We start from the raw sequence: 24,436 nt of genomic DNA on the forward strand, positions 1-24,436 counted from the left end.
GCTGGCCCTGGGTGGCTGGGGGGCTGAGGGGACTGGGGGACTCGGGAGGCAGGCTCGCGAAGCAGCCGGACCCCTCTGGGGGTGCGCCCAGCCATGCCATGTGCCTGCTGCCCTGGCAGCGGGGCTGAGGGGACTAGGCGCTGCCATCTTGTGGCTGTGGGCACTGCCATCTTTGAGGGTGTAGCAGTCAATTAGCATATTCCCTCTTTATTAGATAGGATAATAATATGTTATTAATGTATTACTTTTTTTTTCCATTTGGAAATACAGGTATTCAGAATAGCATGTAGACTTAAAAAAATCAGTGATATCCCATTTCTGTAGGTGTTCTAGATCCAAATAGAAATTTGGCTAAGTCTCCAGCCATTGTCTGTCTCAGCTTTGCTTTCCTTTGTGAAACCAAATCAAACTGCAACATCCTTTTACTTGCCTACTTTGAAATTACCTACTTTTTTTACCATTATTGCTTAACAGGTATACATTGTCCCCCGGGCTGCCATCTTCCGTAGCGATGATGTACTCAAGGAATCAGCAGCCATGCTAAATAACATGCGTGTCTATGGCACAGCCTTCTTAGTGCTCATGGTATTGGTGGTCTTCATCGGCGTGCGCTACGTGAACAAGTTCGCCTCACTTTTTTTGGCCTGTGTCATTGTGTCCATCTTGGCCATCTACGCGGGAGCCATCAAGTCGTCTTTTGCCCCTCCACACTTCCCGTACGTTTCTATCTCTCCGATTAACCATGATTGTTGGGTAGTCATTGACAGTATCTAGTGATGTGATCATTTCAAGTCAATTTTACAGCCTCTGAAATTTCCCTTTGGGATAAGCCCGGTTAGCATCTAGGTAGGAGGCCTCCCAGCAAACTGCCTAGTTTGTTCATGTGGATACTCTTCCCTATGTCCCAAGCATAGAACTGGCAGCTATAGCCATCATTTGGCTATAGATAATTAGGTTTTTTCAAAACCCTCTAATAATGGTTGTGCATATTGGAACCATTCATGAAGGGCTTTTCAAACAGTATAGTTATTGCCAGCAACCTTTATAAAGTATCAAAATGTTGGATTCCTTTTATTAATGAAAAAATAAAGAGTCAAAGGAAACCTAAACTCCTAACTAAATATTTGTAATTCATTAAATTTTTAATTCTGTTAATGCCATAATGGACTTCCTAGTCAGAAAATAAAGAGAAATAAATGTCATTATTTGTATTTATATCTATGTGTATTACTTATATTATATACAATAAGTAGTTCAGGTACTTAAACTACATATATATATATATATATATATATATATATATATATATATATATATTGATTTCAGAGAAGAAGTGAGAAGGAGAGAGAGATAGAAACAATGATGAGAGAGAATCATTGATAGGCTGCCTCCTGCATGCCCCCCACTGGGGATTGAGCCCACAACCCAGGCATGTGCCCTTGACTGGAATCAAACCCAGGACCCTTCAGTCCGCAGGCTGATGTTCTATCCACTGAGCCAAACTAGCTAGGGCTTAAAGTATATTTTTGAAGCAGTAATGGATTTGTACAAATATGGGACTCACAGGCTCACCAGTTTTCCATTTGACTAGTGGCATAGGGACTAACCAGCACTGAGTGTTATTTGAAATCTTGTTACAGATATTGTCTTTGAAAAGTTATCTGGGGATTAAATTCATCAGTCCTATGTTGATTTAACCTGATTACATAAAAGTAGATTTTTCAAGATGAAAACTTAGGTTCATAGATATTAAATTAAATAACTTGCCCCAAAGTTAATTAATAGCAGAGCAAGAACATAAACCCTGTGATTTTCTTCCAGCCCAGTATTTCCTCTAAGCTCACTGATGTCCGCAATAGGTTCCATCATACTTTTTTAACCTGCTCATCTGACAATGGAGCAGCTAAAGATCAATTTTAGAGTCATAAAAATACTAAAGCTACATTCTGGCTATATCTTAACTTGGGAAATTCCATTTTGCCTCTAGTTTTCCTTTGATGCTTCTCCTCTTTTTTGGTGGATAAAAGATCATGATGTGTGGTTGTTGTTGTTTTTAATGACAGTCTTTTTTTAATATGTTTTTATTGATTTCAGAGAGTACGGGAGAGGGAGAGATAGAAACATCAATGATGAGAGAGAATCATCAATCAGCTGCCTCCTGCATGCCCCCTACTGGAGTTTGAGTAACATGGGCATGTGCCCTGACCCGCAATAAAACCATGATCTCCTGGTGCATAGGTCGATGCTCAACCACTGAGTAACACTGGAAGGGCTGTGGTATTTTCTTTAAAATATTCCAGCAAAACAAGATAAAAAACCTAGAGGAATGGATGAAACAAGACTGGAAAATGTTGAGAGTTGTTGAAGCTGACAGTGTAATGGGTACATGATTCATTGTATATGCATGCTGCTATTTTGCAGATTTTAAAAGTTGCTTTGTTCCACCTAGTGGTGGTGGCTCAGTGGTTGAGTGTTGACCTATGAACCAGGAGGTCATGGTTCAATTCCTGGACAGGGCACATGCCCGGTTTGCGGGCTCAATCCCCAATCGTACAGGGGGCAGCTGATCAATGATTCTCTCAACGTTGATGTTTCTATCTATCTCTTCCTCTCCCATCCTCTCTAAAATCAATAAAAATGTGTTATTGTTGTTTTTTTAAATTGCTTTGTTCCTCCTTTTTAAAGGTATTTTAACTGTGGGTATATTATTCCTTTGTTTGTATTTATATCTCTGGGTTAGAGAAAATAAAATAAAATCAGCAATGAATATTTGTGTTATCCTTAAATACCCTCACTCCCACTGGGTCCAGGCTTATGTTCAAAAACAGTTTTCTCTTAGGTCACAGAGGGATGTGCTTTTTCGTTCTAGCCAAGCTGTCTTCCTTCAAAAAGTAGCCAGAGGTTTGACCTTTAGCAAAACATTCTCAAGGGATTTGTTATGAACATAATGCTTTTTTCTAGGCCAAAAATAAAGTTAGGGGAATTTTTTTAAAAAAAAAAACAAAAGGACTCTAGGATTCTTTTAGACCTAGAAGTTGGTTAATAGCCTAGAAATTGTGGGAGGTGAGTCAGCACAGTGTATTCAGACAGTCTTTCTATTTTAATTCTGTCACTGCCACCTACCATCTGTGTTACCTCATGCAGACTACTTTATCTCCGCAGACTTCAGTTCCTGCATCCACAAAATGGAAATAATGCATATTGTGTGAGATTGCTATAAGGATTAAATTGGCAGAAGATGTACGTCACCGTTTACAGAGCGAGTCAATAAATACTCTCTTTCCCATCCATGACAGTGTAGCTCTCAGAGATGACATTTTCCTTTTACCAACCTATTTATTATTTACTGACCCACTTCTAACCTATTTTCTTTTTAAAAATTCTTCCTTTGCTTCATTTTTCTCCCTCTTGGTTTTTACTTAGGGTCTGCATGCTGGGTAACCGCACCCTTTCATCAAGACACTTCGACACTTGCTCTAAGACCAAGGAGATGAACAACATGACGGTACCGTCAAAGTTGTGGGGCTTCTTCTGCAACTCCAGTCAGTTTTTCAATGCCACCTGTGACGAGTACTTTATTCACAACAACGTCACGTCAATCCAGGGCATTCCCGGATTGGCTAGTGGTGTCATTAAAGGTAGGTTGGGAGGTTTTTGGACACGTTTTTTTCTTTTTCTCTGAGGAAAATGGGCTCTGCCTTCTTATGCTCTTCTATAGTCCACCAAGACTCACTGCCAGTGTCACCCCCCTCTTTAAGCTCAGCATTCAACCCTAATTCAACACCTCTCTGCTTTTATATTAGTGGATTTATTCTTTCTCAGGGCTCCCTTGCAGTGTTGTCCGCAAAACATTACCACCTTTTGAGAGCAGAGCTGAGCAAATCACTTTTTAACCTAGAATAAGATAATAAAATATCCTTTGTGTTATTGTAAACTTGCTAATGTTCTCCTGACATGACAGCTAGAATGTAACTATTTTCATGACACCACATTCACATGTGTATTTTTCTAACTCAGCTAAATTTCTGAAATTCTTTCCTTAAGTGACTTGTATTTTAAATGTTTGGTCCACAGATTCCTTTGCATGTAAGTAAGTTTTACCTAAGAAACAGCATTGATATCCACTAATTAAAAAAAAAAAAGACTTTACAAGGCATTTAGCTTTAATCTGCTTAAGTTTTACTAATTTGTATTAGTAAATTTAACTGGACTTGTATATACCGAAGTATTTTGTCAAATTATATTTGAACCAGATGAGAAAGGGCATTCATTTTTTATGTGTGCTTTATTGTATAGTATGCATGTGTGTGTGTGTGTGTGTGTGTGTGTATGCTCATGTAGAAGCAAACATACCTTTAAAAACTATATAAATGAGGAATCTGATTTAGAGGGTTACTTGGGTAGAAGATTATATAATCATCTTCTTTCCTAACTTTTTCCCCACTGCTGCTGCTTATATCCCTCCTTTTTCCCCACTGTAGAGAATCTTTGGAGTAATTATCTACCAAAGGGTGAGATCATTGAAAAGCCCTCTGCCAAATCTTCTGATGTCTTAGGCAACTTAAACCATGAGTATGTCCTCGTTGACATCACCACCTCCTTTACTCTTCTGGTGGGGATCTTCTTTCCCTCTGTCACAGGTAAGCATCTGGGCTGTTTTCTATTTTAGAAGCTATCAGATACAAGGAATGGTTTTTTTCTCAGGAGACAGAATTATATTCTCAGGGCTCCTCGCTTTCTTTCTAGTACCTGTATGACTATCAAAGTGTCCCGGAACTCAGTAAGTTAACTTATTCTTTTTTCCTTTTCTAAAGGTATCATGGCTGGATCAAACAGATCTGGAGATCTAAAAGATGCTCAGAAGTCTATTCCCATTGGCACTATCCTCGCCATCCTGACCACCTCCTTTGTCTGTATCCTTTTCATGGATCCAATCTATCTTAGTCATAGGAACATCCAGAGGTACTAGAGTGATCAGTGTTTTTATCTTGGTAATAAAGATAACTGCTTTCTATAACATAACTTCTCACTAGATAACCTACCCATCTTGTCTACTTTCTATCTCATCTTAGCGGGTGAATATCATTTTCCTTGACTCTCAATATCATAGATTTAAGCAATGTTGTCCTTTTTGGTGCATGCATCGAAGGCGTTGTTCTCAGAGACAAGTAAGTAGTTGATTTCTTCGTAATAATTATGTGTCTGTCTTCTATTTTGTCTGATCATCCCATATAGCCCCAAGACTCAAAACTCAAAACCCAATCTGAGGTATCTGTTATGGCTAACAATTAGGAAATACATGTGCAGTATATTCACAAAAAGGTTAGTGAATAATAAGGGCCAATATGTTGATATAAATGTGAGATGCAATGACTATAGCTCTTCAATGAAGTAGTAAATTTGTCTGAATAATAAGGACTTTCCTGTACATTAAGAGCTGTTGGGCCCAGCCGGTGTCACTCAGTGATTGAGCATAGACCTACGAACCAGGAGGTCACGGTTCGATTCCTAGTCAGGGCATATGCCCAGGTTTCAGGCTTGACCCCCAGTAGGGGGTGTGCAGGAGGCAGCCCATCAATGATTCTCTCTCATCATTGATGTTTCTATCCCTCCTTCTCCCTTCCTCTAAAATCAATAGGGAAAAAAATGTTTTTTAAAGAGCTGTTGGAAAACAGGACCAAAAATAAAGGCAGGCAAATGAAAAATAAACTTTCAGGTGTCTCTAGCATCTCCTCTGTGAGACAGAAGTATGTATGTTTGTTATTCCAAATAAAAGCTTGAAACTTGCTTTCTTCATTTCCTTCATGAAGGCTGTTATGTGTTTTTCCTTTCCTCTATGAGTATAAAATACGTTTTTGCAAGAAATTCCTAGAATATGTTTTCCTGAAACCTGCTATATCTCTTCCCATTTCCCTGTTTTGGGGAGTTAATAGCCTCCCCATTCACCCCTTTCACAGAAACCTAGGTGTCATCCTAGACTTTTTTCCATCAATTCCTTCATCCAGTTGGTTTCTAAGCCCTATAAATTCCACCTTTCACTTTAATAGATCTTATTTTCCCCACTATTCTTTATTCCCATCACTTTGTACAGGCCCTCAGGATTTCTTTTAATAATCACCCTTTCAGTTTTACTGCCTTCTACTAATCCTTCTTCCATGCTGCCACCAGAATAATTTTTCTAAAACACAAAATTTGATCATACAGATTGCTTCAGAGCCCGTCAGCACCCCTAAAAACCCATTACCTTGATCTGGCCCTGTCTACCTTTTTCTAATCTTATCTCTTAAAGAGCCATTACATCATAAATTTCCTGTTTTATAACATAAAGTTAAATGTCCCTTGTTTCAGATCTCCATCCATCCACACATTTATGTGGTTTCCTTTACTTGGAATGACTTGTTCCCACCTGCCAGACTTATATTCATTCTCTCCTATGAAGCTTTCCCAGAGATGCACCCCAACAGAGAAAACCACTCCTCCCATGGTTTGACCACTATATTGAACATGGTGTGTTACTGCACTTACCACATTGCAGCTACCTGCTTTCCTATCACTCTCCCCTACTAGGTTGAGTTCTTTGAGAACAGGAACCCTAACACAGGCATACCTAATTTTATTGCACTTTGCTTAATTGCACTTCACAAATACTGAGGTTTTTACAATTTGAAGGTTTATGACAACCGTGTATCAAGAAAGTCTATCAGCGCCATTTTTCCATAATAGCATTTGTTCACTTTGTGTCTGTCTCTTGCTAATTCTCAGAGTATTTCAAACTTTTTCATTATATTTGTTATGGTGATCTATGGCGGCACAAACCATGCCCTTATAAAAAGGCAAACGTAATTGATAAATGTTCTGTGTGTTCTGGCTGCTCCACTGACTGGCAGTTCCCCCACTCTCTCCCTCTCCTCAGGCCTCCCTGTTCCCTGAGACACAACAATAATGAAATCAGGCCAAATAGTACCTCTACAATGGCATCTAAGTTTTCAAGTGAAGGGAAGAGTCGCACCTCTCTCGCTTTAAATCGGAAGCTAGGAATGATTAAGTTTATTAGTGAGGAAGGCATGTCAAAAGTCGAGATGGGCCAAAGCTAGGCCTCTTGCACCAGACAGTCTAAAGTTATTTCCAGGTCCAGTTTCCCACTCTCATTTCTCTCTCAGGTTCGGCGATGCTGTGAAAGGTAATCTGGTGGTAGGTATCTTATCGTGGCCATCCCCGTGGGTGATCGTTATTGGCTCCTTCTTCTCGACATGTGGGGCTGGACTTCAGAGCCTCACCGGGGCCCCGCGGCTGCTCCAGGCTATCGCCAAGGATAACATCATACCCTTTCTGAGGGTGAGTGACCCTTTCTTTTGCCCTCTTCCGTTTTCCTCAGGTCTTAGAGAAGCAGAATGGTCTTTATAGGCTTAGAAATTACTAGATCATGTAATATGAAGACATGTGGGTTTTTAGTATAGGACTCTCCAAATCTGTAGTATGAGTTTATATGTGAGTTGAGTGAAGGTGTTTAAGAGGTAGTACAGGTATAACGTTGTTATCTTTTGGATATCTACAACTGTAGCATTGACTCAAGCACTCCCCACACTCCTGTGTCTGATGCTTCCCTTCTCTGTACAGGTTTTTGGTCACAGCAAAGCCAATGGGGAACCTACCTGGGCTTTACTTCTGACTGCTGCCATTGCAGAGCTGGGAATCCTTATCGCTTCTCTGGATCTTGTGGCCCCAATTCTTTCCATGTAAGATCCAGTTATTGTCTTTATTTATTCTTGCTTATGTAATGTACCACACATGTTGACTTCCATCAGGCATGTAACAGCAGTGATAACAACAGAGTGAGCCAAGTACAGGTGTAACTTCACCTAAATAATAAATATTCCTGGGAAGTTTCATGTATGGCTGATTGTCATGGTTTCTGCCCCCCTGTGTAGCTTCACATGTTCTTTGCCGTCATGTCTGATCATTATTAATTGGTGTAGCATTTACTACTACTGTTAGCTTTCATTCTTTCATCTGTAACTTATTGATGACTTACTACCTACATGGCACTGGGTACCTCCTGGGAAAACAAAGATGCAGGAACTGGTGTTAGATGAAGGAAGCAGTGATCCCTGTGATGGATACTGTGGTAAAGGTGCACACTGAGGGCTATAAGGGCTCTTAAGTGAGACATCTAAGTGGACTGATTCTCAGGGAAGGTATTCTAGATGAAGTGACACATGTATCTTAAAGGAGGACTGGTTGTTTTCTTTTTTTGTTTGTTTAATATATATATATATATATATATATATATATATATATATATATATATATTATATTTTTTTTTATTGGTTTCAGAGAGGAAGGGAGAGGGATAGAGAGTTAGAAACATCGATGAGAGAGAAACATCAATCAGCTGCCTCCTGCACACCCCCTACTGGGGATGTGCCCGCAACCAAGGTACATGCCCTTGACCGGAATCGAACCTGGGACCCTTCAGTCCGCAGGCCAACGCTCTATCCACTGAGCTTATTTAACCAATTTAGGAAAGAAGCAATGAGAGCCTGAACTAAGGGGATAGTGATAGAGATTTTTAAATATGTAGAATCCATAGGACTTGGTAAGTGAATTTGGAAGAAGGATGAGTAACGGAAAACACTGGGTGAGGAGTGGTTGTATTGTCACTGGGAGCGAACATAGGAGAGTGAGCAGGTTTGTAGGGAGAAGTTTTGTTTCTCTGCTTCCTAGTCTTAATCAAAGGCTAGTGGGTTAGAACAAAGCCTTCAATGCAGCAAAAGTCCCAGTTATTAAAATAGCTCTTGAGGAATCACTTTACAATAACAGTCACTCCTCTTACTCTTTTATTCTGCCAGGTTTTTTCTCATGTGTTACCTCTTTGTGAACTTGGCATGTGCTTTGCAAACATTACTTCGAACACCCAACTGGAGACCCCGGTTCCGCTACTACCACTGGTAAGTCTGCTTTTTTTCCTTCTTTTTCCCCCCACATTCAGAGATAGCCCATCGTTGAACTTAGAAAACTAGGAGATTCTGGGAACTTGATATAATTTTTTTCTTGGCCAGCTATTTCAATTTTCTGTGCTTACCTAAATTCCCAACCTACAACCATGTTTTTCATAAATGCCTTTAAAGCAATTGATAACACACACTTGAGAATAAAGATCAGAACTATGAAAGAAATATTTTCATCCTGCTACATTCTTCAGGTTAAAACACATTTCCCTTTGCATGTCTCTTTTTCCCACTTCCCTCTTAGCTGAGCACTAGACTTCATTGCTTTCTATCTGCACTCTCGTATTCTCATCAGTTTCATTCTCAAACTCTCTTAGGACTATTTCAGTTAGTAGTTAAAAGTGTGAGCTTTGGAGTCCGATGACCTAAGTTGAAATGTCAGCTCTATTTCCTAGCTTTGTAACCTTCAACAAAGCACATAACCACAAAAATCTCATTTTACTCATTTGTAAAATGGGGCTAATAGTATTACCTGTCCCATAGAGTTGCTTTAAGATATTCTAAAGTGCTTAGCACAGTGCTTAGCCACACGATAAAGCTCTCAGTGAAATGTTCTCCTCACTCCTAAAGGAGCTGCCATGTTTTTTGCTACCACCCCCATCTCTCTCCTCTCATAGCTAAAAGTGCTGTAATAGATCCTGTATGTACCTGTTGCTACATTCCTCTTTGCTAACTTTCTTCTTGATCCCTCTCTGCTTCACTTACCAGTAGCGGGCATTGATGTGACCTTTATCTGACAAAAATTTAGATCTTCACTGATCCTTATACCTCCAATCTTGTTTCTAGCTTTAACTCTAGTTAAAAGTTAATTATGAACTTTTTTGTGTTACTGTTTTGCTTTTATTGTTTTTCTTTTTCTCTTACCACCCTATATTTTCCTTAGATCCAGATTAACAATTCTCCTATTTATTCTTTGAAACAAATTATAGAGCCAGTTTATTACACAGAAGAATTTTAGGGAATATAATTGTCTAAGTCATTTTAATTGCATTTTACCCAAATTCTGTCTGCAGTTGATAGAGTGTTTTTTTGTTTATTTTTGTTTTTCTGTGTGTATTTTTATTTTTAATAAAAATAATATCTCATCACAGTTTAGAAAGGACCTCTAGCCCTGGCCGATGTTGCACAGTGGTTAGAATGTTCGCCTGCACACCGAAGGGTCTTGGGTTCAATTCCCAGTCAAGGGCACATACCTGAGTTGCAAGTTTGATCCCAGCCCTAGTCAGGGCACGTGTGGGAGGCAACTAATCAATTGTCTATCACCTCGATGTTTCTCTTTCTCTTCCTGTCTCTCTCCCTTCTTCCTTCACTCCCTCTCTTCCACTCTCTAAAAATCAATGAAAAAATATATCCTCGGGTGAGGATTAACAAAACAAAACACACAAAAAACTATCTCTAGCACAGGCTTCTTTTGTAGCTACTGAAAAGAATACTTTTTTATTTGTATTTTTGTTTTTAATTTTCTAGGACCCTCTCTTTTATGGGAATGAGTATCTGTCTGGCTCTGATGTTCATTTCTTCCTGGTATTATGCCATCGTAGCTATTGTAATAGCTGGTATGATCTATAAGTACATTGAGTACCAAGGGTGAGTGTGGATTTGACTGCTAAAAGTATCAAAACTGGCTAGTTTGATTAGAGCCAACCCAAAGAAATTTACATTAGGATCCAGATAACTTCATCTATTTATAGCTAAATTTTGTACCCCTGGTGATTCTCTTAACCATCCTTTAGTCACAACTTTTAATTGCAAGGAGAACCTGTTGAGAAAGTATGAATGGATGGATAAAAAAAATAACTAAAAGGACATATCCAAATAATAATAAGTATTAACAAAGTATAACACAAATATAAATACCCCATTAGTCAAGTCATTTCTCTGAAATGAAAAAGAAGTTAGTCCTGAATAACTTTGTAACAACTAAGACTTGACTAACAACTACTAAAAATTAGCAATAAATAACACCGATTCAGAAGATTAGATTGAGTTTTATTTTCTCCTATTATTTTCAAAATAAACGTTGGGTCTGTATTAAACTTCCTAATTCAAATTGGTGTTGAATAGTTACTCAGAAGGACAAGTGAGTGACCCTTCCAGCTTTCATTCTTAGCTGTGGTGCAGTGCACTCTGTTGGTAAACAGTAATGGTGATCTGCTTACATTGAGTTTATGTTCGTAAGAAGCATTATTACATCATTAATAGGAGTTTTAATCTTCTACCTGTGCATATGTTACTTTTAGATTCAGAAGAAAATACTTTATTTTTTGAAATTGTACTTGCTATGGTTTAAATCTGTTCCTGCTCTTTTCTCCTCTTCCTCCCAGAGCTGAGAAAGAATGGGGTGATGGTATCCGTGGGCTATCCCTCAGTGCAGCCCGGTTTGCTTTGCTTCGGCTGGAGGAAGGACCTCCTCACACTAAAAATTGGAGGTAAAGAAGGGATGGGGGGAGGGCAAAATGTGTAAAAGGGTAAAATATATGGTAATGGATAGAAACCAGACTTTTGGTGGTGAGCACACAATAGTGTATACAGATATTAAATTATAGTGTTTTTCACCTGCAATTTATATAATGTTAATAACCAGTTACCTCAGTGTGAATGCCGCACTAGAGTTCGGCTAGAGTTCAGGATCTGGAAAAGGGGCCGCACACAAACGAATACACTAGACAAGAAACATGAATTTAGAAGGCATAGGAGGCCAGGCGGAAAACTCTTCTCTAGTGGAAAGGCTTCACTGGGGCCCATGCCCTGTTAGCTTTTATTCAATTTTAGAATACACATCTTGCCCTTAGTTAGGTAGGCAGTCCAGTAGCAGACAGACTATCTTAAAGTCAGTAAATATTAGTGAAGATTTACTTTGAGACTATTAGGTCAGGAAATTGCTTGAGCCAACATTGTCTCGACAGAACAATCGGTGCATAGCTTTTAGCCCTTGCTAAAGCTTAAGGTCCATCAGCCTTCCAAGTCTCCTGTTGTACTTTCATGATAGTGTAGACAATGGATAGCTTCCAGCACCTCAATAAAAAAAAGTTTTTAAAAATATAAATAAAAGACAAAAAAAAATAAAGGAAATCAAAAGAGCTTTAGTGGTCTTGGGCACATAGTTATACACAGAAATATGTGTGTCATTAATTACAGGATAAGGAAATTATGTGACTCAAGGAATTGGTGTAATGGACCTGTTTTAAACTGTCCCAAATCCTTGATTTCTGTATTCTTTTTTTCTTGTGATTTGTGATCTCAATTTCTACCATTTTTATTCTTCCTTGAAGATTGATCAATTTGAGATAATACTGGAAGGATTCAAAATAACTCTACACTCTTATCATTTCTTCTATTCTCCTCCTTCTTTCAATAACATGTTTTATACAGATGCCCTGAATTAAGAAGTAGAACTGTCATTCTGTTCCCCTGACCCAAAGTGTTTTCTTGCCCTCATCCCATCCTCCTTGGATTTCTTTGCAGGCCTCAGTTGCTCGTATTACTGAAACTAGATGAAGATTTACACGTCAAGCACCCTCGCCTCCTCACCTTTGCTTCACAGCTTAAAGCAGGAAAGGGCCTCACTATTGTGGGCTCTGTCATTGTGGGGAACTTTCTGGAGAACTATGGTGAAGCTTTAGCTGCTGAACAGGTAAAAGCCAAGGTTTATTGACACTGTGGAATTGTGTTTACAGTTTTGTGATGTTAAGTAGTAAGACCAAGTTATTCCCTTTCCTGAGTCATCTAGGAAATTTCCCTCTGAATGCTGGCTTTTGAACAATCCTATTCTATCAGATAATAAGGTAAGCCAGAAGATAGTAATGTATTCTTTCTTCCTATTTAAAGCATTTCTAAACTATAAGATTATCAAGACTAAGCACTATTTCCAGAAGACTCCAGACATTGACTCAGCCCTGTGAAAAGTCATGTAAATAAATAAATCTTTTCTTCAAAATATGGAGCTGATTTTTTTCAAGCTTGTGACAAGGAGCAGTGAGCAACTTTTCTTTCTCTTACTAATCTACATGGTATCATGAGCTAGATTTCTTAGCTACTTCTAATTTGCTTAATTAAAATTCTCCCTGAAGAAGAAAAGAGTTTTCACTCTAATATTTCTTATAAGTGATAGAACCAACCCTTTGTTTGGAGAAATTTTCAGTTACATTTCAAAAATTTTACTGGATTCTATTTTATTTTGGAATGCTTTGAACAAAAAGAAACAAACAAAAAAACACACAAAAAAAACTAGAAATGCTGGAAAAAATATTAGTCCAGAATGATGGTAAAAATAAATAAAAAGCACAGGATTGGAAATCAAGAGACCTTGTATAATATCCTAGCTACATTACTAACTTAATCTGTTCCTTTAGGAATTCATATCCATTTTCCACATCATTATTTCCTTCACCTTTCCACCAAGAGGGTAGAGTAAGAGTAAATGAAATATCTCCAAATTGGCTTGAATAAAAGAATGGTAAAGCAAATACAGATGTCATCAGTAATCACCATTAAAATATCAAAAAGAATATGGAAATAGGAGAGACAAAAAAGAAAATCCTAAAGCAAAACTGAATTATTAGAGCCTGACCAGCGTGGCTCAGTGGTTGAGGTCATGGTTCGATTCCTGGTCAAGGCACATGCCCAGGTTATGGCCTCGATCCCCAGTGTGGGGTGTGCAGGAGGCAGCTGATCAGTGATTCTCTCTCATCATTGATGTTTCTATCTCTTCCTCTCCCTTCATCTCTGAAATCAATATAAATATATTAAACAAAAAAACCCCAAACTGAGTAATCAGATTAAATTTCTAGTAATATGAGTCAGGGCATGCCTGACTGAGAAAGGGAGTGTTATCAGGGAAATTGAGATATCCCTTTCCCTACTGAGTGCTTGGGGGTGGAGTCCTTACGATATCTCGAGAAAAAGAATTTTCTGAGACTCACACAGGAGGATGAGGGGTTTTTATTTGCATGGAATTACATCCCTGGGTTTCCAGTGTCCCGTTTCCCTTAATCTAGTCCTGGAAGAAGTGTAGCTAGGGACTCAGTAGAGCTAAAAGCAAAGCCAGTGTCCAGAATTTCTGTTCCATGTAGCAGCAAGGTCCAGTTCAGCATCAGGCTAGTTGCAGTCTATTAGTCCATTGTGTGTGTCGGTGAATGTATGGGAGCCAAGAGAGTGAGCCCCCTACAACAAGGGTCCCAAGAGAAACCAAGAGCACAAGAGTACAAGAAAACGAATTCCTTTGTTCAGGGAATTAAGTATCCCAGATTTTGCACCTTTGCAGTGCCATGCCTATTCTGGCCAGTGATTTGTTCCCAGGTATGACTGACAGACAACTACCTCCCCTAGACCCCCCAACTTTACTGGATATGTGTTACCTCCCTCCCCCCCGTTCAGTCCCTTCCCCCAGCATCTATAGGGAATAGACCAGTGGCTCCCTGGGAAGTGTAAAGCTTTAGCTTCCTAGTGAAGCTGCCCAAATGACATGTCTGTGTCTATAATATTTGGCCTTCCCTTTGTTCCTTTCCTGTTATTAATAACTAGAGGCCCGTTGCAAGAAGATTCCTGCAAGAACAGGGCTTCTGGCGGGCTTCCCTCCCACCCCCCCGCGCTTTCCCTCCTGCCGCCGTCTTGTGCTTTCCCTTCCCTCCGACTGCCGCTGCCTTGTGCCTTCCTTCCCGCCAGCACCGCTGCCCTGCACTCCCCCCCCACGCACTTTCCCTCCCGCCGCCACCGCCGCCTCGTTTTCTGCCCCTCTTCTATGCTGTCTTTAGTCTTCACTCCCCGTCTGTGTATGCAAATTAACCGTCATGTTTGTTGGGTTAATTTGCATACTCTCTCTGATTGGCTGGTGGGCGTAACGGAGTGATGGTTAATTTGCATGTTTCTCTTTTATTAGTGTAGACTAGGTTAATTATATAGGTATCCTTCCTCCCTGAGAAAAAGGAACCTCTTTGTAGTCTTACAAAGGAGAAATGGACGAAGGTCTCTATCTTCTTATAATTGCTTCATGCTCTCAGTGGGGTGTAGACCTGCCTGTTCCAAGGCTCAGAGGTTCTCCCTGTCTGACAGAGGAAGAAGGGAGCAAAAGGGAATGGAATCTTCATGTAGGGAAGGGAGCTTTTGCAAATTCCAGGTCAGTCTGGTGTCCCTGAGGGTGACACAGTGATGTCCAGGAGGATGACACATTGGACAAGCTGGCATTCTGGTTGTATTCTAGAAATAACAAACTTGACAAGAAGATTAAAAGGCATAATCAAAAGTGAAGAGACTTATAGTAACTAAAGGTCTAGTGAGTGGTAAAAACTCATGTGATAAGGAGAAAGAGTAACGTACAGCATCCCCAGTTAGGCTGGAAGAGTGGCTTCCCTGGAGGCAGGTGTGTCGCACCTGTCTGAAGCTCTTTTGTCCACTCAAGTTAAGCTAAGGGAAATATTCTAGGATTTCCCCCATGAGACACTGGGACCTTTTCTGTTTGCACTATTTGGGCAGAAAAGGGAAAACAGTTTCAAGCAAAGCTGTTAGACTGTCCATACTTCATTGATTCAATCATAAATCCAGACTGTTGAGTCTCATTTTTAGGATAAGGTGATGCAGATGGCTTCTACTGTGAGGCCTATATTGTGTGAGCAAGCAATCAGGTAAATTAGGATATAGACATACATTCTGTGAAAACAGAAGGAAACAAAACACAGAGGTTAATGTTCATAGCAAATCATAAACTAGTTGAGAAGCCTTCCAGATAAAAGGCTTTTGGTGGAATGGAGTTACACAGTGACAGTCTGATAGTTTGTCTGCAAATAGAACATCCCTGGTGATGTCATCAGGTGCTGAGGCCTGTATGGCATACATAGACACAGCCTTAAAAACAAAATTTTGAAGACAGTTAACTGCATTGGAGTCTACTATCTATAATTGAACATGATGATTTTCATTAAAACATAATTTTTCTCCCTAAGATTACTCTCATTTTCAGACAGGCTGTATCAAGGCTGATTATTTGCATAAACAAGAACAGCAATTCATCAAATCAATCACAGGCTTTTTCAAATTTGTTTTGCTGGAATTTTCACAAGGAATCTTTAGATTGACCCTTTTTTTTTTTAAATATATTTTATTGATTTTTTACAGAGAGGAAGGGAGAGGGATAGAGAGCTAGAAACATCGATGAGAGAGAAACATCGATCAGCCGCCTCCTGCACACCCCCCACCGGGGATGTGCCCGCAACCAAGATACATGCCCTTGACCGGAATCGAACCTGGGACCCTTCAGTCCGCAGGCCAACGCTCTATCCACTGAGCCAAACCGGTTTCGGCTAGATTGACCCTTAGTGAGCAGTCGTCCCCTCAGAGTGGAGAGGCCAAGCTGTAGTTGCCATCAAGCTTTGCCTGAAATATCTGTAGGTTTGGATCAAGTCCTCAAGTCCCTGAGCTGCCCAAAGGTGTCTTGAGCTTCTTTTCTTGTCATCTTTCAGGAAAGCAACCTTCATTCCTTCCCTGGAAACACTGCCATGAACCACATGACCAAGTAAGGTATTAGGCCATTTCTGCAAGTGGCCTTTGATTGGCTTCAATCAGCTTTGAGAGTCATTAAAGCATTCTGGTAACATTTAGAATCCAGGCATGTCTCTCTCAGACATGGCATTCCAGTTAAAGTCTGATTAATAAGACCACATAATTTGGAGCTAGACTTATTGGATTTATGCAAAGAAATGTATTGCCATGAACCACTCATTAAGAATTGCCAAATTCTGCCCTGGCCGGTTTGGCTCAGTGGATAGAGCGTCGGCCTGCGGACTGAAGGGTCCCAGGTTTGATTCTGGTCAAGGGCACATGCCCAGGTTGTGGGCTCAATCCCCAGTCGGGGACATGCAGGAGGCAGCTGATCAATGATTCTCTCTCATCATTGATGTTTCTATCTCTCTCTCCCTCTCCCTTCCTCTCTGAAATCAATAAAAATATATTAAAGAAAAAAAAAAAGAATTGCCAAATTCTGGCACTGGCCTATGTTTCTAAGTGGTTAGAGCATTGGCCTACGCACCAAAGGATCTCAGGTTCAGTTCCGGTCAAGGGCATGTTCCTATGTTGCGGGTTCGAACGCCCCAAGTCAGGGCTCATTTGAGAGGTAACCAATCAGTGTGTCTCTCTCACATTGATTTTTTTTTCTCTCCCCTACCCTTCCTTCTACTCTCTCTGAAAAGCAATGGAAAAAATATCCTCGGATGAGGATTAACAAACAAACAAACAAACAAACAAACAAAAAAGAATTGCCAAATTCTGGAGGGATAAGGTAGGGAGAAAAAGCAAACACATTTCATACCTTTTAGAAACATAGTCTTCTTCACTGGCAAATTCACTGATACTTTAAGAGACATACTTCCTTGGAGACAGGTATACAGCAAAACTCACTGATTTAGCAACTTGTAGGTGAACTGAATTTGATTGATTGACTCAGATAGCTTAGGCTTAGATAAGATTTATTTCTCAGACTCTGCATTCCAACAGATGGTTCAAATAAGAATCCTTGGAGACCAAGTATTAGTATTTCAGAGGCAGAGAATCTTCTTTGACAAACCCAGAATAAAATTTCATGCCAGAGTAGTACTGTACTTGAGAAATAGAGACTATATTACCGTTTACTTCAGGGAAGAAAAAATGAAACAGTCTTTCATCCCCTTTTATTCTCTTAAAAGGAGGAGATTCAATAGCTGAGGGAGGCATGAGGAGGGGCATGACATTTTAGTCACCATGGGGTCCCCTGGCAGTCCAACCTAAGCCGACTGGGGGGAACTGACATTTGCTCACAGTCCAAAGTCCCTTTCCATGCCTGAGATAGAGACCCTTCCCAAAACAGTAATATAATTGTCCAGGTATGGGGCCTCTAACTCTACAGGGAAGATTCTGAAAAAGTCCAGCTCTTTTAACTTGCAATCTGTTGGCTAGCAATCTGTTGCTGTCTCGTGTTTCTAACAGCCTCAGTCCTTTAAGAGGCTTGGCAGCATAAGGCAGTTTCCCTTAAGTCTGGCTGGATAGAATTTAATACACCAGACACTCCCCGCGCCCCCTCCCCCCTCCCTGGCACACTGTCACGAGATTCGGGGTGCTCACCCTAATTCTGCAGGCTTATTCCCAGATAGTGTTGAGTCACCGTTGAGTCACCTGCACGCACACACGCACACTGTCCCAGTGAAGGAGAAAAGGCAGGGAGATGAAGAAGGAAACCAAGCTGTGCCCACAGCAGCTGGTCACTGTGGCTGGGAGTCCCTTCCTCCTGCACGCCACTGCAGGGGTTGGGGTGAAGCAGTTGGGTGCTTTGGGGAACTCAAATGGTGCAGGGGCTAGGAGGTAGAACTTGGAATCCCCAGCAGTAATCTCAGCCAGCATCTGACACTGGGCTCCCCTTATGCCTTGTGCCTGCGAAATTCAGAGGGGAAATAGGCAGTGGCCCCTTAAGCCCCAGGCTAGGGGCGAGGGTTTTTCTGGCCCCAGAGTAAATTTTAAAGTAGCTCATTTTATTTTTTCCTGGCACCCATCTGCATATTGCCCCTGGGTGTTCCCAGTCCTCAGTCTGAGTCCTGTAGGGTGGGAACAGAGGAGACAAAACTGAGAGAATGCGGAGAGGTGGAGAGAGAGAAGGCCTGCAAACTTGGAGAACGTGGGCACTAGGAATTAACTTTGTGGCAACACAGGATTGCTGGCCACTCCCAGGGCTTAAAGAAGCTGGGGTTTGTTGTTGTTGTTGTTGTTTAGCTAGGAGCTGCCCTTGAGCCCCAGTTTCTCCACAGGCCCTGGGGCTCAGTAGGGAGCATAGCTCTATACCTGCAAAGGCATTTCCCGTGGCTGTCCTTTCCCAGGCCACTGTCTGACTCCGTGTGCCTGGGCTGCTAAAGAGTGCTTGGTGCACCTGAACCAGCAGCACCAGAGGCAGTGGAGGGCTGAGAGAAGGAAATGCACCAACACTAGAGAGAGGGAGTGAAATGGGTGATAAAACCCCCATCTTAGGGAGGGGAGGTTTCATCTCACCCCAGTCCAGTTCAGGTTTTCGTCCTTCCCCGTGCTGGCCAGATGCAGGCCCGAATAGCTACAGGCACTGTCAGATTCTATTTCTTCTGCTTGCTATTTCACCCTGCGAGTGCTGGTTTGGAGGCCACGAGGAGTGGGAAGGAAGAGAGATGCTTTCCATACTTGAATCCTCTTATTGAGTCCCATCTGGGTCACCATTCTGTTATCAGGGAAGTTGAGGTATTCCTTTCCCAACTGGGGGTGGCATCCTTAAAATATCTCAAGAAAAAGAATTTTCTGAGACTCTCACTGGAGGATGAGTGATTTTTATTTGCATGGAATTACATCCCTGGGTTTCCAGTGTCCCATTTCCCTTAATCTAGTCCTGGAAGAAGTGTAGCTGGGGACTCAGTAGAGCTAAAAGCAAAGCCAGTGTCCAGAGTTCCATGTTGCAGCAAGGTCCAGTTCAGCATCAGGCTAGTTACAGTCTATTAGTCCATTGTGTGTGCGGGCGAATGTGTGGGAGCCCCCACAAGAGTCCCAAGAGCCAAGAACACAGGAGTACAGGAGAGCAAGTTCCTTTGTTCAAGGAATGAAGTAGCCCATATTTTGCACCCTTGCAGTGGCCACACCTGTTCTGGCTAGTAATCTGTTCTCAGGTGTGGCTGATACACATGTTCCTTCTCTAGTTACCCCTAACTTTACTGGGTATGCCTCTACCTCCCCCCTTGCCAGTCTCTTCCTCCTTGATCTGTGCGGAATAGACTGATGGCTCCCTGGGGAGTGGTAAAGCTTTAGCTTCATGGTGAAGCTGTCCAAATGACATGTCTGTAATATTTGGCCTTCCTTTTGCTCCTTTCCTGTTATTAATAACTAGGTTAATAATAACAGTATCAGAAGGAGATCTGTTCACACTCATTCCGGTCAGTTAGGAAAGAATATTGACTATTCATTTTGTGAATATCCCTATTCTTAATATTTTAGGTATGTTTCAAAGAAAAAAACAATAGAAGGAAAGCCAGAGGACCTACATCAGGGGTCCTCAAACTTTTTAAACAGGGGGCCAGTTCACTGTTCCTCAGACCGTTGGAGGGCGGACTATAGTTTAAAAAAAACTATGAACAAATTCCTATGCACACTGCACATATCTTATTTTGAAGTAAAAAAACAAAACGGCAAAAACACCCGCATGTGGCCTGCGGGCCGTAGTTTGAGGACACCTGACCTATATAGACAACCACCTATATATACAGGGTGTCCCAAGAAAATGTATACATACTTAAATGGCTGATAGCTCAATTTTGAAAATGAAATGTATTTTAATAAACACTGCCTTTATAATTATTTAAACTGTGTGTATACATTTTGGGGGGACACCCTATATATAGTAAGCACTTAGAAAGTGAAAAAAGCCGAGACCGGTTTGGCTCAGTGGATAGAGCGTCTGCCTGCGGACTCAAGGGTCCCAGGTTCGATTCCGGTCAAGGGCATGTACCTTGGTTGCGGGCACATCCCCAGTAGGGGATGTGCAAGAGGCAGCTGATCGATGTTTCTCTCTCATCGATGTTTCTAACTCTCTGTCCCTCTCTCTTCCTCTCTGTAAAAAATCAATAAAATATATTAAAAAAAAAAAAAAAAAGAAAGTGAAAAAAGACAGCCCTGGCCAGGTGTCTCAGTTGGTTGGGGCACCGTCCCTTACACCAAGATGTTACAGGTTCAATTCCTGGTCAGGACATATACATAGGTAGCAGGTTCAATCCTGGTCAAAGCATGTGCAGCAGGTCTCTCTCGCTCTCGCTCTCCCTTTCTTCCTCCCTCCCTCTTCCCTTCCTCTCTCTCTGAAGTCAATGAACATATCCTCTGCTGGGGATTAAAAAAAGTGAAAAAGACAAAGGGTCATGAAATTTCATTAGGATAATGTTAACTTTTTGGACTTTTCTATAGGAGATATGGTCTTAGGCAGAGTTTGGAAAGAGGAATAGAATTAGAGACGGAGTTAAAAATTAAAAGGTCCAGGATGAAGCAATTCAGTGTTGAAGTTCTGTCTCTCTTGCAGACCATAAAGCACCTAATGGAGGCAGAGAAGGTGAAAGGATTCTGCCAGCTGGTGGTGGCTGCCAAGCTGAAAGAGGGCATTTCCCACCTCATCCAGTCGTGTGGCCTTGGAGGCATGAAGCACAATACAGTGGTGATGGGATGGCCTAATAGCTGGCGCCAGAGTGAAGATTCTCGATCTTGGAAGACTTTTATTGGTACAAAACACTTCTTATACTATACCTGTGTTCGGCAAACTGCGGCTCGCGAGCCACATGCGGCTCTTTGGCCCCTTGAGTGTGGCTCTTCCACAAAATACCACAGCCTGGGCGAGTCTATTTTGAAGAAGTGGCGTTAGAAGTTTAAGTTTAAAAAATTTGGCTCTCAAAAGAAATTTCAATCATTGTACTGTTGATATTTGGCTCTGTTGACTAATGAGTTTGCCGACCACTGTACTATACCAAGGGCCCAAATAGGGCAGTTAGTTAAATCCCTGTTTCCCTAACCCCAGCCCCTAGCTTCGTTAGTAGACGCTATGCCATTGCTGAAACATGCTCTTATAAGGACACCTAAATAACTACTGGTAATGATAACCTTATTCTACTCATCACCTTCTAGCTTTACATTATGTTCATGAATTATGTATCTCTGTCAAGTCTTATGTTAGCAATTATCTCTGAAATTGACATATTTGTGAGTCCCATATTGACATTCTCAGTGCTGGCCAGATGCAGGAATTGGAAGGGTTGCCCTCAGCTTCAAAATCTCCCAAAATCACATATCCCCCCTTAGAAATGTAGTAAATAGAATATATTTGGTAATGTACATCATAGTATTCAATCTAATTCTGTTAGCTTTTTAGTCTTTTCACAGTGGTTTTCATATTTGTGGTATACCTACTATGTAAATAGGACACCTTGCTCAAAGAAATGTAAAGGAACATTATCCTTGCTTTCATTATCCTTGTGGTGGGAAGCAGGGCAACCCTAAGGTTCTTCCCTGCTTGTCCTGATTCTCTTTTCTCTCCCTAGGCACAGTTCGAGTGACAACTGCTGCCCATCTGGCCCTGCTAGTGGCAAAAAACATCTCGTTCTTTCCCAGCAACGTGGAGCAATTTTCTGAGGGCAACATTGACGTGTGGTGGATTGTGCATGATGGGGGGATGCTCATGTTGTTACCATTCCTACTTAAACAGTACAAGGTATTTTAGACATCTTTTTAAAAAGTCTTCCTCCCTTAACTTCTGTCCCATTTATTAGATAAGATCTTCCTCTTCGAATATATAGTGTTAGGGCTTAGAATCAGAAGAGTTGGGGATTATTCTTGGCTCTCCAGTTTCAACCTTATGAGAAATATTTTCTTTGTAGTTAATATTTACCTATCTCTAAATGAAATCCCGTAAATTGATAGTTGTATGTGATTTCTTGGAAAAAAACACTAACAAGTAAACATTTTTTTTTTCTTTCGTATTTTTATTTTATTTTATTGATTTCAGAGAGGAAGGGAGAGGGAGAGAGAAAGAGAAGCATCAGTGATGAGAGGGAATCATTGATCGGCTGTTTCCTGCATGCTTCCCCACTAGGGATCAAGCCCGAAACCCAGGCATGTGCCCTGGCCAGGAATCATGTGCCCTGGCCAGGAATCATGTGCCCTGACCTCCTGGTTCATAGGTCGACACTCATTCACTGAGTCACACTGGCCTGGCTAAACACATTCTTAAAAAAAAAAAAGTCTTGCTGAAACCGGTTTGGCTCAGTGGATAGAGCGTCAGCCTGCGGACTGAGGGGTCCTGGGTTCGATTCCGGTCAAGAGCATGTACCTTGGTTGCGGGCACATCCCCAGTGGGGGGTGTGCAGGAGGCAGCTGATCAATGTTTCTCTCTCATCGATGTTTCTGGCTTTCTATCCCTCTCCCTTCCTCTCTGTAAAAAATCAATAAAATATATTTTTTTAAAAAGTCTTTCGAATTTGGAAAAGCAAGGGTAAACGTGCATGTTTGTCAATTAAACTGAAATTTAAAATAATATAGTCTATAAGCATGGTGTCAATATGCTCTCTGAATAAAGCACCCTCTTAATGTATCACACACCATCTTTTCCTTTTTTGCCAGGTGTTTTCTTGTTATGAAATTAAGAACTGCTTAAAATAGTCCTGACCAGGTGGCTCAGTTGGTTGGAGCATTGTCCCATACACCAAAAGGTTGTGGGTTTTATTCCCAGTCAGGACACATATTCCTAGGTTGTGGGTTCAATTCCCAGTGGGACGCATTCTGGAGGCAACTGATCAATGTTTCTCTCATATCGATGTTTCTCTCTCCCCCTTCCTCTTTCTCTCTAAAAATCAATAAAAACATATCCTCGGGTTAGGATTAAAAAAAAAGACCTGCTTAAAATAGTATTTAATGTGTTTCTTGTCAAACTTTTGCCCTAGTACAATAATATTGCAAGTAGGAAGCTAAGAATCAATACCCTGATACTCTAGCAAGATGTTCTAGGCAACAGTGCCTTGTGGTGTAAGAAATAAGTCACTTTTGCCTTTTTACATAACATTTTCCATGTGCGTACGGCCCTTTCTCAGGTGTGGCGAAAATGCAGCATACGGATCTTCACAGTAGCCCAGCTAGAGGACAACAGTATTCAGATGAAGAAGGACCTGGCCACCTTCCTGTATCACCTGCGCATTGAGGCAGAGGTGGAAGTGGTGGAGATGGTGAGAAAGCTGAGTGTGAGACCAAAGAAACCACCTTCACCCACCCCTCTCCTGTCTTCCTAGTACCTTTTCTGGTTGGGAATTCTTTAGCTGCAAATATGGATTAATCCTTTAGTTCCAAAACAACCCTAATATATTGATCTAAATAAGTAGAATGTGTATGTGAAGTGTTTGGTGGTTTTTAATTTTTTTGTTTTCTTTTTTGTTACATAGCCCTGATATTTCTGTCAGATTCCTGTCTGCTTAATATAATTTCATTAAGTTTTCATTCATGTATTCATGCTAAAATCACAGTTTAAAAAAAACACACCTAGCAGTATTAAAAAAGAGACTAGAGTTGTGTTTTGTGTTTTAAGGAAACATGTAACGGTTAGATTATGGACAGGATTCTCAGGGCTTCTGGATTTGATCTATAATCCACAATGTCATGTTTATGTGGCTTAAACAAAGTAGGAGTGAAACTTTGGTCGACATTGTGATACTTTGGTTTAATTTTGTGAGTGAAGATGAAAATGTGTGGTTCATCCTGCTTTCTCCTTTGTTTCTTGCCCACTCTGATATATGTGGCAGCACGACAGTGACATATCAGCTTACACCTATGAACGTACTCTGATGATGGAGCAAAGGTCCCAGATGCTCCGGCACATGCGACTCTCCAAAACGGAGAGGGACAGAGAGGTGAGACCTTGGTGCATTAATCTGACC

General features: G+C 41.0%; 1 protein-coding gene across 4 annotated transcripts in view; it reads left to right on the forward strand.

The window, feature by feature from the left end:
* Positions 1–24,436, forward strand: part of SLC12A6 (solute carrier family 12 member 6) — a 103,157-nt gene that overhangs the window by 76,576 nt on the left and 2,145 nt on the right. For all 4 annotated transcript variants that reach the window (XM_079768274.1, XM_079768275.1, XM_079768276.1 and 1 more), the window contains exons 8-22: positions 475–716; positions 3,424–3,638; positions 4,482–4,640; positions 4,815–4,913; positions 5,111–5,168; positions 7,161–7,335; positions 7,618–7,736; positions 8,850–8,948; positions 10,476–10,595; positions 11,333–11,437; positions 12,474–12,642; positions 21,046–21,241; positions 22,055–22,224; positions 23,600–23,731; positions 24,302–24,409. In XM_079768274.1, the coding sequence (XP_079624400.1) occupies positions 475–716; positions 3,424–3,638; positions 4,482–4,640; positions 4,815–4,913; positions 5,111–5,168; positions 7,161–7,335; positions 7,618–7,736; positions 8,850–8,948; positions 10,476–10,595; positions 11,333–11,437; positions 12,474–12,642; positions 21,046–21,241; positions 22,055–22,224; positions 23,600–23,731; positions 24,302–24,409 (2,166 nt within the window). The remainder of the gene's footprint in view (positions 1–474; positions 717–3,423; positions 3,639–4,481; positions 4,641–4,814; positions 4,914–5,110; positions 5,169–7,160; positions 7,336–7,617; positions 7,737–8,849; positions 8,949–10,475; positions 10,596–11,332; positions 11,438–12,473; positions 12,643–21,045; positions 21,242–22,054; positions 22,225–23,599; positions 23,732–24,301; positions 24,410–24,436) is intronic.

The sequence above is a fragment of the Cnephaeus nilssonii genome, assembly GCF_951640355.1.
Source record: "Cnephaeus nilssonii genome assembly, chromosome: 4".
Taxonomy (NCBI): domain Eukaryota; kingdom Metazoa; phylum Chordata; class Mammalia; order Chiroptera; family Vespertilionidae; genus Cnephaeus; species Cnephaeus nilssonii.